This window comes from Glycine max, chromosome 19 (assembly GCF_000004515.6).
Source record: "Glycine max cultivar Williams 82 chromosome 19, Glycine_max_v4.0, whole genome shotgun sequence".
Lineage (NCBI taxonomy): Eukaryota > Viridiplantae > Streptophyta > Magnoliopsida > Fabales > Fabaceae > Glycine > Glycine max.
Genome location: NC_038255.2, coordinates 35,923,656 through 35,940,031, shown reverse-complemented (window position 1 = coordinate 35,940,031; position 16,376 = coordinate 35,923,656). Strand labels below are relative to the sequence as shown.

Genomic DNA, 16,376 nt, shown 5'->3' with positions numbered 1-16,376 from the left:
GAACCCCATTTGGTATTTTTGCCTTAGGTTCGTCATGTGTGGTGATCGAGACACTGACTAGCGTTAATTAATGTTACCTCCCAGATATCAATACGATGTCGAGAGATTTTTTTAGCATTAGAAGAATCAAATGAATATTCTCTGGAGTTGAAGAGAAAATAGAACTTGTACTAGTTTTATTGTGTTTTTTTTATTTCATTTTTATAAAATTAATACTAGAAAATTATAAGAAAAATTATTTAAGTCATAAGAGCATGATTCAGGATGACTTTGATAGTAGGCCGTAGGCAATTTATGTCCATATATGCTAAATTACCTTTAGAGTGTGTTTGGATGAGGAAATTTAAAGAATTTTAAATTTCGAGAATTTCAAATGCTTCAATTTAAATTATTTCATTTCTAAAATTTTGTATTTGGATAAAAAATTAGATTTCTTCATTTTAAAAATTTTGTGTTTGGATTCCTTCAAAATTTCAAATCATTACTTAGATTAATTAATTGTTTCCTTCATAGTTTTACTGGTCAGTGACCTCGCTAAGATGAAAAATACAAATAATACGTGGATTATATAGTTATACTATTATACAGCAGATCCATTTCTCTTCACTTTCCCGAAAAAGAAGGAAAAAAAGCAAAGAAAATCCTGTTTCCAGATAAACCCCGTTCGTACATGGTCTGGTCACGCGGATCGGGTTGATTAAGATGCATACCGCGAGCAGTAGCAACGGCGGTGGCGTGTTGGCATCGCGAACGAGTTCGCGGTCGATGACAGAGACGGTGAACAGGTCGCACAAGTTCGTGATAAAGGGATACTCGCTGGCGAAGGGGATCGGAGTCGGAAAACACATCGCGAGCGAGACGTTCACGGTAGGAGGATACTAGTGGGCGATATACTTCTACCCCGACGGCAAGAACCTAGAGGACAACTCCGCCTACGTCTACGTCTGCGTGAGTGGCTGAGACAGCGTGTCCGTGGATGGGGAATTTTAATTCCTCTATTTTTTGTGAGAATTTGAAATTCTCCCTGTTTAGTCTATTCAAAATTCTTTAAAAAATGATGACATTTTAATTACTTCTAAAATATCTTGCACAAACAGATTATTTTATAAGAAGGCATTTTAATATCTCGGTTAAAATACTTTACCCACTTTAATTACTTTATCCAAACACACACTTATTAAAATCGATGGAGCGTTATTGGGTTTTTTTTTTATGGCAGTACACCTTCTCTCTCATCTATATATCCATTGTACACTAGTTTGGGAAAAAAATTTCAAACTATACCACTTTTTTGTACTTTACGGGAGTCGGATTTTACCATCCCGATTTCCCTTTTTTTTATCTTTTTTTAATATAAAAATTTAAATATTATTAAAATTAAGTATTAATTATATAAAATTATTTTTAATTAATTTTAAAATTATTTATTTATTAAATTAATTTATGTAATATTATTGATTAAATTAATTTTATTATTAAGAAAATGATATTATTAAATTTAATTTTTTTGTTACATTATTTAAATTATTTAAGATATTTTTTGGGTGAATATATGTTTTAAAATCTGAATTTTGTATAATAATATATTTATTTTGTATAATAATCTGAATTTTAAAATTTTTAATTTACTTATTTTACTAAATATAATTAGTTTATTTATATTATTAGATTTAATTAAAAATGATAAAACTAAAGCTTTTAACAATTTATTTATAGAAGAACATTATACTACATTATCAATAAAATATTTAAACAATCACATTTGGCTAAGGAAAAAATTAAGATGAGGATATATTAGCACACTTTTTTCTGCTATGAGCATGTTGCTGGCAAAGTCCACATTTTTTTCTACCTGCTCGTTCAATTTTGTCTTCGTCCATTTCAGTAGGAATGCGAGTTGAAACAGGATTACCATTTGCAGTCCTTTTTCTCCTTGGATTAGGACCCCACTGATCTCCTTCATATTCTTGCCACATTAATTCGTGTGACAATAAACCAAAGGAGTTTTCGTAGATGTGCAAAATGTGTTGTAAAGTGAATAACATCGGCACATAGGTCATGAGATCAACATTGACAGATTTACAGGCAACCATGACGTGAGAACACGGTAAGTGTTTAGCTTGATATTCACCACCACTACTACAATTTTTAGATATAACATCGGACGGTTAACATCGGTTATTCACAAAACCGATGCTAACAAAAGCGCGGTGGCATTTTTGTAAATAAGTAGACTTAGTTAACATCGGTTTTTCCGAAACCGATGTTAACTACTCGATATTAACATCGGTTATTTTAATAACCGATGTTACTATGGAGTACTTAACATCGGTTTTGGAAAAACCGATGTTATAGAGTTGATGTTGACATCGGTTTTAAGAAAACCGATGTTACCTAGTTGATGTTAACATCGGTTGTTTTTGAAAAACCGATGTTGTTATCATTATATATTAAAAATCTGAAATTGCACAACCCGCGCGCTTGAACCCTATCGTTCTTCTTCTTTCTCCTTCTGCCTGAGTTCGTCTTTGTCGCAAACTGGCATGCACTTCCATGACTGCAACCACATTGTGGAGTTCGTCTTTGTGGAGTTCATCTCTGCCACTTATCGATTGAGGTACGTCCTTTCGTTTTAACATTAGGCGTTCCTCGTTTTAACATTTGTTCACTTTCGCAGGTCGAAGAAAACTAGGAAAGGAAAGAGTCTCGGAAAGGGTACTGCCAGGGCGTTCTTCTTCTTTCTCCTTCTGCCTGAGTTCGTCTTTGTCGCAACCTGGGCTGCGCTTCCGTGACTGCAACCACATTGTGGAGTTCGTCTTTGTGGAGTTCGTGTCTGCCACTTATCGATTGAGGTACGTCCTTTCGTTTTAACATTAGGCGTTCCTCGTTTTAACATTTGCTCACTTTCGCAGGTCGAAGAAAACTAGGAAAGGAAAGAGTCCCGGAAAGGGTGGGAATCGATTTTGGAAGTCCATTGTGCTTGGCTTTAAGACTCCTAGGGAAGCCATCAAAGGTATGTCTCTGTTGTATGTTAATGATGAAAATCCATTGTTCAATGGTCTGTCTCTGTTGTGATGTTTCGAAACCTTAGTTAGACTAACTAATATGATTGATATTTGACTAAGTTGAGACTAGGCAATGTGATTATTTTTCCAAACAATAGGTTTTGTTACAAGTTCATGTTACTGTGAATTTGGAGATTTAAATTAGACTAAGACGATACTAAGTCATTATAGTTGCTTACAAGTGCTATGAGACATGCTGGAGGGATTTCAAAATGGGGTCCCATTCTCCTGTCCAGTGTGGTGCCTTGTCTGATAAAGAGTGTGGTGGTTTGAGCTATGATGATGCTTGGAATGCATGTAGTAATCAAAACCAGAACCATTTTCATCATTTGGTTGGTTTCCTCAACTTGAGTCACAATGCAAAGCATCCATGGTGATGTTTGGCCTGTCTTTACTTGTCAAGGAAGCTGCAAAAATTTGTCAAGGTTATAAGATTGTGGTGCTGTTCTAGAAGCAGCACTGCATCAATTTGGTGGCTTTGATACTAGTTCTATTAATCAATTTAAATCCTTTTCATATTACAAAAATGAATTTAATCATTAACTTTTAAAATTTTCAATTTAGTTTGAGAAATTAATATTTAGGTAAATTTATCCTTAATATTGAAAAATAAAGTTCTGAGCCAGTCAATTTGGTTGCCTGATACACACCAACTTGAAGACCAAATTGCTTAAGTTAGTTACCAAATTTGATTGATATTTATTTGTGATGATAATAACATTTTTACTTGCAGCTGCGTTCAATATTGTCATAAAAAATTAAACTGAACTCAAATGGGTATAATTATTTATTGCTTTACTGATAGCTTTTTTGTTCATAGGTTACAACCACTGGAATATCTCAACCTCTATCAGCGTCAGAAGTAAGATTGAATCCTTTAGCCTTCGTATAATCTGTTCCTTCTAGTGAAAAAGTGAGGTGAGTTTATATTTCCTTTTTTTTGTCTTTATCTTTGTTAGTTTGTTATATATTTTATATTTTATATGTTTGAGTTTTAAACGTGTAAAAAATAGAAATAGAAAGGTCTGCTGATTGCTTATTAAATACAAAGTAGGATATTTTGCTTGTAGAGTTAAATTATCCCCCAGCCACACAATAGATAGGCTTCTTTGCTTCCATTTTGCCCCCCCATAGATAGTAAATAGATAGGTAAGGCAGATAAAACTGAATTAATGAGAGTGATTCTGCCCCCCATAGATAGGCTTCTTTGCTTCCATTTTGCAAGTTTGGCTTCAAACTTCCTTATAATAGGCTGCCACACAATCCCTTGAGTTGTAAAACTCAACGATTGCTTCTACTTATGGATTTCATGAAGGATATGTCTATCCTTTATGAAGGCTGATTGCCTTTCATCAACAATACTAGAAATGACACTCCTCAGCCTGTTTGCCAAAAGCTTGGCTATGACTTTATACATACACCCAATGAGAGAAATAGGCATGTAATCATTTAAAGATTGAGGATGACTTGTTTTAGGAATAAGGGCCATGAAGGAAGCATTGCTACCTCTAGGAAACCTTCCATGAAAGTGGAATTCATCTACAAATCTCCTGAATTCAGGTTTCAAAACCCTCCAAAAAGCCTTAATAAAATTGAAATTAAATCCATCGGGTCTCGGGCATTTGTGTCCACCACAACTCCAAACAGCCTCTTTAATCTCTTGGTCAGAAAAAAGGGAAGTGATCCCCTCTCTTTGATTCAGCTGTCTTAACTTCTCCCACAGAATTCTTTTCCCAGCTAGATCACAAGGGGCATAGACATTGACTATGAAAAGTCTCTGGTCTTCATTAACCCATCTCCCATCTAAAAATAAAAAGCTATGGCCTTTAATTCTCCTTTCCACATGAAAAGCTGAATTGTTCCATAAACAAAGTAAACCACCAGCTACCTGAACAGAGGGGACACTGTCCCAAGAAATAGTGGAATCCCCCCACATTGAGTGACAAATGATTTTATCAAATTTCTCCCTTTTTTTTTCTTGAATACACACAAGATCAATCTTATGAATTAAATTGAGCCTCCTTATAGCAGCCCGTTTAATCCCCCTTCCCAACCCTCTAGAGTTATATGACAGGATAATCATGATTGATGATTCTTGATACCCCTCTCAACTGCCACAGATTTGTCTCTCTGCTCCATCTGAATTATCAAATCCCTGACCATCTGGGTTTCCTGACCATAGGTGAGGCCCATGTCACTGACTAGAGCCATTTGATTTTCCAAGGAAGCCTGGTTACAAATGTTGGCTCTCGGGTCCTTCTTGCAAGCTTTCAGACAAGCCTCATAAGGCTGAGGGGTTGTTTCCTTGGGAGGTTCCAGAACAGATTGAGCCTCTACATTAGAGTCCTTAGTTTCCTTTCTTCTAACATAATACTTCATAACAGAGTTAATTGGGCCTAGTGTTTGCTGGCCCAACTCCCCCCCTTCCTTTTGAATATTAGAATTATATACACTGACATGTACACGCTCTGACCCGAATGGGTCACAGCTCCATGATCATCATGGCTATGCTGCTTCTCTGCTGAAGAAGAAAAGCAAGCAGGAATCCCAATTGAGTCTTGCATCGTTCTTGATGATAAAGTGATGAACTTTTAAGTGCACAATCTGGTGAAGTTAGATAGATCAGAAGATGAAAACTAGAGAAAATATATGAAAAGAGTGAAAGGCTTAAAAAAACTTAGTCACAAGCTCAATGAATGAATGCTAGATGCTGCCAGAGGTGTTAAATGTGAATGGCAACATTAATTGGATTTAGAGAGAATATTTCCAAACTGGTATATAGATTGGCTGTGACTGAGAGTGAGTGAAGAACAACCCTTTTTATATATTCTGCAGCTCTCTCTCACTTACTTGTCACCTCCTTTATTATTATTATTATTATTATTATTATTATTATTATTATTATTAGTATTATTTATTTTGGTTAATGTTTACCTTTTTAAGTTCAAAGTTGAGCCTATACAGACTTTTTCGAATCCAAAGTTGTTAAAGTTTTACTATATTCAAAAGTGCTTACTTCCAGGCACAGTTAGATGCAGAGGACCCAGCTAGTAGTATTTTTTCATCAAATTTGGTGTGTATATTTTTACGAACTTGGGAGTCATCTATTCATAACACCACATGAAATGGGACTATGATAAGGTAAAAAATAAACCGGTCAAAAGAACAACTGTAATTGTGAGGGTTAGTTTTCCAATGTAAGGAGCCATCATATTTCTTCCTTGTTTGAAAGGATCTTCACATTATTCTTGCATGTGACGTTTTAATTAAGTTTGCAATTTTCAGGCTATATTAATATTAATACCTCCTTCAACATGAAAATTTTCATTAAAACGAAGTCCTTACAAACTAAAGGAGAAATTAATATTTCATTTTTGTAATCAAACATATTTTTTATTTTATTTAACTTCACAGTTAAACCATTAATAATCTATAAATTTATAGTTCTATTACAAGGCTTATGGACTCTGATTTTTTTTTTTTAAGTTTTTATCCAAACTGTTTACATCAAAGAAGGGTTTTTTTTTTAACTGCACAGATAATTTATATTAATGATTAACAGTACCAGTGGTACTACAGGATACAATGTAAGATTGACTTATGAAAAACTATACATACAGACAACCATCACAATACTTTCACACAAAACCTGCCCTTCCTAGAAGCATTAGTTAAATGCTAAAGACATTGCTGAGGACCACTGGAGAAAAAGGACAGTGAAATCCCTTTCCCACCCCTTCAGCCAAGTCCACATAAGGAAAAGAGTGCTATCTACCAATTTAGAGATATCAAATGATTGATTATGGAAGATGATATCATTTCTGAGATTTGATCAATGAATTTGGAAGCTATTCCCATCTCATTATCAAACAGGTTTCTTCTCCAAAGAAGATTCCATTCCCACCCACTTTCAGAGAAGGATCCTATATCAACCACTATGTGGTTTCTTTGAGAGGAAATTCGATATAAATCTGGAAATTGGTCTTTGAGGGGAATCCCATCCTCAGCCCAAACATCTTCCCAGAACAGAATTTGGTCACCCCTACCCATCTTCCAGCAGAATTGTTTAGAAGCAGCAGTCACACTTTGATGTTGATTAATTGCCATTAGGTCAGCCCACCAGGTAGAGAAATAATGTTTTTGAGGCCCCTGATCCAATCCTCTCCACCCTTTATATTTAGAGATCAAAATCCTATTCCACAGCTGGTGTGGTTAGTGAAACATCAGCCATTTCCACTTGATTAGTAGAGAATTATTTAGAATTCTAAGGTCTTTGATCCCCAGACCTCCCACATCTCTAGAAGTACAACATTGTGTCCAAGATACCCATGCAATATTCTTCCCTTCTCGGTTACCTCCCCAAAGAAATTGTCTTTGAATGGCAGATAACCTATTGATCACTGCTTTAAGGGCCCTGAAAAAAGACAAGTAGAACAAAGGTAATGTTGTTAAGACAACATTAATAAGAGTGAGTCTACCAGCCATTGAGATATTTCTCTGATTCCACCTGTTCAGCCTAGCCTCAAATTTCCTAATTATAGGATCACACACCACCTTTCTTTTGGGATTGACACCAATTGGAATACCTAAATAGCAAAAAGGAAATTGGAGCAAAGCACAATTGAGGTATTCTGCAGCATGAAGACACCACTCCTCAGACTGACCAACAGCTCCAAATTTGCTCTTAGCAAAATTAATTCTCAATCCAGAAACCAACTCAAAACTCTTGAGAATAACCTTCACAGTTTTGACATTTGCCATGGATGCTTCTCCAAAGAATATTGTATCGTCAGCATATTGAAGAACATCCACAGGCACCTTATTGCTCCCCACCAAAAAGCTTGTAAAGCATTGTTTTGATACTGCTTCCCTCATCAAATCTGTCAAGCCTTCAGCCACTAAATCAAATAGAAGAGGGGCCAAAGGATCCCCTTGTCTCAACCCTCTTTGAGGTTTGAATTCGGCAGTAGGGCTGTCATTCACAAGGACAGACATAGTAGCTGAGGTGAGACAACCCCTGATCCACCTTATCCACCTCTCATGAAACCCCATTCTTCTGAGCATGTAAAGAAGAAATTGCCAAGAGACAGAATCATAGGCCTTCTCAAAGTCCACTTTGAAAACAATGCAGGATCTCTTAGACCTCATAGCCTCCTCAACCACTTCATTAGCCACCAAAATTCCATGCAACAGCTGTCTCCCTTTAACAAAAGTTGACTACCTTTCATCAATAAGCTGAGGAATGACCTTTCTCAGCCTATTAGCCAGCACTTTAGCAATAACTTTGTAGATGCAGCCTATGAGGTAGATAGGCCTGAAGTCACTAATAACCTGGGGATCCTTTAGCTTAGGTATAAGAGCAATAAAGGAAGAGTTACTTCCTTTAGGGAAGAGTTACTTCCATTTGCTTCTAGACTTCTGTCCCATGGTGGATTCATAAAGGTTAGCCTTTTCCCAAAGCTCAGCTTGAAGATTCTTCAGCTGCTGAACTTGATGGACAGAAGGCTAGGATGACATAAAATTCTCCAGATCATTCAAATCCTATTGAATTTGCTTCATCTTTTTACATAAGTCTGTTGTTAACTAAGTCTACTTATTTACAAAAATGCCACTTTCTGGTACTCCTTGTTCTTAAGCCAAGCATAAAAAACCTTAAAGGGCTTGGGGCCCCAGTCGATGCTCTTAGATTTCATAATAATAGGGCAGTGGTCAGAGTAGTTTCTCTCCAGATTACATTGAAAACTATCTGGCCATTTATCTAGCCACCCATCAGTGACCAAGACTCTATCAAGCTTACTTTTACAAGTTCCATTTGGCCTGACCCAAGTAAAAGACTTTCCCATGCAAGGTATATCATCAACTTCTAATTCAGCAATCCACTCATTAAATTCATCTATAATGCTGGTATCATAACTGTTGTGATTACAACCCATTCTTTCTGTAGGGTGCCTAATACAATTGAAATCCCCTACAAGACACCAACATGTGTCTTGGGATTGGATCTTTTTACTTCTTAGGTTATTCCAGAACTGTCTCTTTCCCAGGAGGTCACAAGGAGCATAAATGTTAACCACAACCAGCCTTTGCATATCAGGCAACCATACCCCACCTAGCATAATGAAATCCTTGTCAGAAAAATGAAAGTCAACCTGAAAGTTATTAGGGTTCCAAGCACAAAGAAGCCTCCCAACAGCATTCACAGCAGGCTGCCATTCCCAAGCCACATCAGGTTTACATCAAAGAAGGGTGAGAGGGGGAATCTAAGGACTGCATGTAGCTGCAGAAAAAGTCTGAGGAATCTACATTGAAATTGCAGATCTGGTCTTGTAGCTATACTTCAACATAACTTTGCTTCGTGACAAAGAGGCTTCATAACAGAATTATATTGCTTTCTTTTGGTGAAAAAAATTATATTGCTGTGAACGATGTTGAAGTAATTTTTGGATTTGGGTGATGAGGTAGCATTGATGAAATCTAATTTTTTATGCAGTGAATACTAAATGATTCATATTTTAAGACTGAACTTTTATATCTAATCACAAATAAAGTTAAATAAAATAAACACTCTTAAGGTCCTTAGGTTCAACTTGCTATTAAATCACCTTGTCTTGTTAGCTACTAATTGCATTTCATATTTTATTAGGGCCATCCCTTGTACTTAGAAAATAGGATTCTGCTCCAAAGCTGGTCTGATTGGTGAACAGTCATTGATGTTTTTGAGTTCACTTAAGTTGATATAAAGCTATAAAATTCTTCCTATTATTATTATGATAAGATTTATTGTGCTTCTGTTGACTTTGAAATTATCTTGTGGTGATAGGCATTGTTGAGAAGCCAGAGGTCATTGCTGTTTCGAAATTAATTAAAACTGGTCTTGCGGCCATTACTGGAAAGTGAATTGTGCTGAAGCCTCAAACTCAGGTATTTATATGTTTTATTCAAAAACTACTGTCAAATTGCTTGTATGCATTACTGGTATACTTTTAGAACTGTTTGATATAGGATCACCAGTTGTTAGTCCTGTACAGCATAAATTGCAATTCCATGAAAGTAGTATTTATTGAAAAATTTGGAAAGTAAATAACAAATAATGAATTTGCAAGCCCAATACCATTGTTTGGTAGATAAATTGTTGTATTTGTTTGACTAACTTATCTAACATCTAATGAGTATCTGTGAATAGTCCTCCCCTAAATGTATATTTGAAATGCAGGTTGTGTTGTTCACACACACACACAACCACACACACACCCACATACACACACACAACCACACACACACACACACACACACACCCACACACACCCACAGACCCACACACATACACATACATAACCACACACACACCCACAGACCCACACATACACACACACACACACACACACATACATAACCACACACACACACACACCCACATACCCACACACACACACACACACACACACCCACATACCCACACACAACCACAGACACACACACACACACACACAGACTACGACACACACAGCAGAAAGTTGAAAATACACAAAAAAAATTGAAGTTATAGCAAAGCACAGGTAAAATCAGTAAATTTGTCTATACCATAGATATTTATGGGGAGGGGAAGAGGACAACAATCCAATTACAACCTTAAGCTGTGGAAAGAAACATACACGTCAATTTAATTACATTCCATTTAACTAATGTAGTAAATAGAAGGATATGATATGTATCCATCTTCAATATTATTACCTTGAAGAGTTTCTTGCACTCCTTGTACTCCTCTTGATTGACTCAATTCTCTGAAGCCTTATTTGCTCTATAAACTTAGCAATGAACTCATTAGCCTTCTTATCCACATCTGGTCCTTCATCACCATCTATTTTTGAACTTTCTCCACCAATAACAGGTGGACCCTTTCCCCTGTCATTGTTCTGAGCAACGATTCTTCCTGCTTCAACGTCTTGGTCCTCGGTTTCTGTGTCATCGTCGTCATCATCATCATCAGATTCCACAAGAAGGCTTTCTTTCTCAGCTGGCTGTGACACAAGAGGCACGCTTGCATGCCCCATGAACTTGTTACTTCTAAACAATGTGCCTTGCATGGATTTATTTTCTTCATGACTTTTCTTTCCCACTGGTGTGGTTCTCTCACTTGTGAAGCTTCTCTTTAACTCCTTATTGAAGGAAGGTGCTTCGTTGGATGAACCATCGAACCTTGGCTTCATGAACACTGATTTCTGAAACATTGTTGGTGGCGGTGGCGGAGGTGGTGGAGGACAAGACTTGTAGAAGCCCTTCTTCCTCACCGAATCCTCTGCGTTTGAAGACAACATTATAACATAAGTGTTTGAAGACAACATTATAACTTCTGCTTTTCTATTGGAATTGCTTGAAAATCCTTGAGAATTGTTGACCTATTTAGAGATTGAACATCTGTATCAACGCCATCAGCTTCAACTTCTGCATTTCTATTTGAATTTCTTGAAAACCTTTTGAAGGTTGTTGACCTATTTAGATATTGAACATCAGCATCAACATCAACATCATCAGCTTCAACTTCTGCTTTTCTATTCAAATAGCTTGAAAATCTTTTAGAACTCATTGACATGTTCAGAGATTGAACATCAATATCTTCTTCAGATAAGCGAGATTTCAAGCTTCGAATGGGCAAAAGCAGAGGCTTCTCCCCACTCTGGTCATCAAAACTTGAATACTTTTGCAACCGTGGAGTAGCAACAACAACCACAGGTTCGTTCCTGTAGTGTTGGCTGCTCCAAGTTTGGACTTTTGTTTCATCAGACTCGACGAGACTCTCACCCTCGTCCTCGAAAAAAGAAGAAACCTGAAGGAACCTTGACACAAGAGTTTGTGCAGTGTCAAACCTAAAGGAACCACAAACACACCCACACACACACATATACCCAACTACAATAATAAAGCATAAGCACCCTTCAAACCCGACATTTTAAATTAGTTACATAAACAACTGCTGATGTCTATATTTGTCTGTAATTGAATTTTACCTTTTGTATGTTCTTGTATGTGATCAGTGTAATTTGCTATATAAACAACTGTTGTTCATGCTGAGTGAACCTTAGATTCCCGTTTGAGACTGAATGCAATGACTCTTGCAGACAGTTTGCATTAGTCATTGTATTTAGTCTTGAATTTTCCGTTTGGACAATTTGGGGAGACTGGTATTTTTATGTTAAATTCATTCGTGAAGGTTATTATTATTTTCGTTAATTTGATTAAATTTCGATTCAATGCATTTCAAATTGTTCTCTGAGTGCATACTTGATTATTGGGAAATTCATTTCACCGATGTCATGTCGTGTACTTGGAGACCAATGCGAAATGTTGCCGAAATTTAGTCAAATTTTTGTAAATAATGGTAACCCTGACGTTTGAAGCTAACATAAAAGAAAGTTTTCCTAAATGGGATAGGGCCACACCTATAAATAAAAAAGTGAGATTTTCATGCATGGAATTGCTTAGATGAATCAAAGTTGGATGAATGAAAGTCGCATGAGCCCAGAATATGAGGATGGCGTCGAACAGTTCTTGCAATTTGCTTCAGAAAGAGGTCGACCGAATGAAGAAGGAAAATATTATTGTCTTTGCATCAACTATTTGAATGGAAGACGACAATTACTCGATGACATACGGGACCATCTATTGTGTGATGGGATTAAGAAGAATTGCACGACGTGGATATGGCATGGTGAAGTCATAGACATGCAGAGTGGGTCCCAATCTGAACCGTTTGATGTAGAAATGGGAGATCGGTTAGAGCCTTAGAGGACATGATTTGTGACCTTGGACAAGAGTCTTTCCAGCAAGCACACGTCCCTGTGTATGAAGGATTGCAGAGTGATTCTAAGAAGCCTTTGTATGCAAGGTGCAAGAATTCCTTAACCCTGTTGTCTGCTGTGTTAAGTCTGGTTAATGTGAAGGCCATGTATGGGTGGAGTGACAAAAGTTTCACCTTACTGCTTGAGGTAGTGCACAATCTGCTTCCAGAGGACAACACGTTGCCTAAAAGTTACTATAAGGCGAAAAAGATATTGTGTCCGATGGGTATGGAGTATCACAAGATTCATGCTTGCCTCAATGATTGCATACTGTACAGGCATGAATTCCAAGAAATGTCCAAATGCCCTATCTGTGGGACTTCACGGTACAAAGTGAAGGATGAAGAAGAAAGCAGTTCTAATGAAAATTCCAACAAGGGCCCCCCAGTGAAGGTTTTGTGGTATCTTCCAATCATTCCAAGGTTTAAGCGTCTTTTTTCTAATGAGGATGACGCAAAAGACCTTACATGGCATGCAAATGGAAGGATTTCTGATGGAATGGTCCGTCATCCGGCTGATTGCTCGTAGTGGAAGAAGATTGATGGTTTGTATCCGGATTTCGGGAAAGAGCCAAGAAATCTTAGACTTGGACTAGCCAGTGATGGAATGAATCCATATGGCACCTTAAGCACTCAACACAGTTCATGGTTAGTTCTGCTAGTAATTTACAATTTGCCTCCTTGGTTGTGCATGAAGCGAAAATACATGATATTGTGTATGATGATATCGGGCCCAAGACAGCCAGGAAATGACATTGATGTTTATCTAAGTCCGTTGATTGAAGATCTGAGAAAGTTGTGGGACGAGGGGGTTGTAGTGTTTGATGCGTTTTGCAAGGAGACCTTTGAAATGTGTGCAATGCTTTTTTGTACCATTAATGACTTTCCAGCATATGGGAATCTCAGCGGTTACAGTGTTAAGGGTCATCATGCATGCCCCATCTGTGAAGAAAACACAAGTTACATACAACTTAAACATGGGAGAAAAAAGTCTATAGTAGGCATCGCAACTTTCTAACACCCAATCATCCTTACAGACGTCTGAAAAAAGCTTTTAATGGAAGTCAAGAGCATGATATTGCACCGATACCGTTGACTGGTGAGCAGGTATATCAGCGGGTTCAACACCTGAATACTGTATTTGGGAAGACCCAAAAGAAGGATAAAATTCAGAGTTGCATATGGAAGAAGAGGTCCATTTTCTTTGATCTTCCGTACTGTGTGATCTTGACGTTAGACATTGTACTGATGTTATGCATGTGGAGAAAAATGTTTGTGACAGTGTCATTGGGACGCTCCTTAACATTCAAGGCAAGACGAAGGATGGCTTGAATACCCGTCAAGATCTAGCTGATATGGGTATACGATCACAGTTGCATCCAAGGTCTGATGGGAAGAAAATTTACTTGCCCCCAGCCTGCCATACTTTGTCCAAGAAGGAGAAGATAAGTTTTTGTCAGTGTCTTCGTCGGGTGAAGGTTCCACAAGGATACTCTTCAAATATTAAGAGCCTTGTGCAGTTGAATGAGCTTAAGCTTGTAGGGTTAAAGTCTCACGATTGTCACGTGCTCATGCAACAATTGTTAGCCGTGGCTAACGAGACATCTTGCCAAACAAAGTCAGGTTAGCGATAACTCGCTTGTGCTTTTTCTTCCATGCTATATGTAGCAAAGTCATTGATCATGTCAAGTTTGATGAGTTGGAAAATGAGGCCGCAATTATACTTTGCCAGTTGGAGATGTATTTTCCCCCTGCTTTCTTTGACATCATGATTCACTTGATTGTGCATCTGGTCAGAGAAATCAAATGTTGTGGTTCTATTTATCTACGGTGGATGTACCCGGTTGAGCGATACATGAAGATCTTGAAAGGGTATACAAAGAATCTATATCGTCCAAAAGCATCTATTGTTGAGAGGTACATTGTAGAAAAAGCCATTGAATTTTGTTCATAATACGTAGAGAAGGCTAAACTTGTTGGGCTTCTTGAGTCTCGGCATGATGACAGAGTGGGTGGTAAGGGTTCAAGAGGACTGCATGTGATCACTCCAAGTGTTGAAGATTTGTTACAAGCTCACTTGTATGCCTTGAACAATAGTAATGAAGTTTTGCCATACATAGTTAAGCATGAAGCTTTAGTCAAACAGAATAATCCGAAAATGTCAAAGAATTGGGTGTTGAAAAAGCATAACAAGACTTTCTGTGATTGGTTTAAAGATACAATCTTTGCAGATGAGAATGCTTCAGAAACATTAAGAAAGCTAGCAGATGGGCCTAAAAGAAATGTTATAACCTGGCAAGGATACGACATAAACAGGTATTCGTTTTACACAAAAGCACAAGATGACAAAAGTACAATGCAGAACAGCGGGGTCACCCTAAGGGCTGAATCTCAACACTTTGCAAGTGTCAATGACGCCAATCCCTGTGTAGCTTCCATCCCTTACTTTGGGTTCATTGATGAAATTTGGGAGCTTAACTATGTGAAATTTACGGAATGTGTTTTCAAATGTAAATGGGTTGACAGCAACACCGGTGTGTGCACCGATGATATAGGATTTACGTTGGTAGACCTAAAGAAACTTGGTTACCACAATGACCCTTTCATCATGGCAGAACAAGCTAGACAAGTATTTTACGTGCAAGACCCTTGTGATGAAAGGTGGTGCGTGGTTCTGTAGGGCAAAACAATTGGTGTTAATGTAGAAGATGATGATTCATACATGGACACTTATGTTAGTCCTTTGACCGCTCAAATCACTCCTAATGTTGTCGGAGAAGAATAAGCTGACGATGTTCATGCTAATCGAAATGATCATGATGAAGGAGAATTGATTAACATCGTCTAATGTAATTTTTTGCAGAGACAGAGGTAACCAAAGCAAGTAAGTGACGACTACATTTTTCTCTGATTGAGGCATCGGTATTTTGTTTTAGATGGTATCCTTAGGACTTCATACAGCTTATGTTTGTCGCCAGTTTCATCATCCACCACCCTTTTCTTCTCTGTCTTCTCACGTTTATTGTTGTTAAACCCATATTTATTCTTTCTTCCCTTCATGTCTTGTTTTATCACAACTTTAGTTGAATCTCCTATCTTCAGCACAGTTGAATCTCCTGTCTTATTCTCCAATGACACACTTTGATGGCCTGTATCTCTTTTCTTCGTATGTTCTAGTGCTTCAGCTTCAGAATGCATAAAGCAATTTGAATTTTCCAGTGATCACCAAAGGCTTCTGCATCAGCATTGACACTCTCCACCCTCTTTGGTTTATGCTTCTGTGTTGCATTTTATACTTCCTCCTTATAAATCTCAGATTTATTAGAGGTTGCACTAGAACGATCAGCACCAATCTGTGCTTCTTCCTCGTCTACCAGCTCAACATCTTTCCTTTCAACTTTTGTTTTGTAAATTACAGTGTAGTTTACAAAAGCAAAGGTGAAACGAAAGATATTGAGCTGGTAGAGGAGGAACAG

At 37.4% G+C, this 16,376-nt stretch overlaps 1 protein-coding gene across 1 annotated transcript; it reads right to left on the bottom strand.

Moving 5' to 3' along the window:
- Positions 1-10,792: 10,792 nt before the first annotated feature.
- On the bottom strand, positions 10,793-11,964 carry LOC106797386 (uncharacterized). The gene is made up of 2 exons (XM_026127065.2): positions 11,572-11,964; positions 10,793-11,461 (listed from the first exon to the last, which is right to left on the bottom strand). The coding sequence occupies exons 1-2, from the start codon at positions 11,962-11,964 to the stop codon at positions 10,793-10,795; spliced, it is 1,062 nt and encodes a 353-aa protein (XP_025982850.1).
- Positions 11,965-16,376: the final 4,412 nt, after the last annotated feature.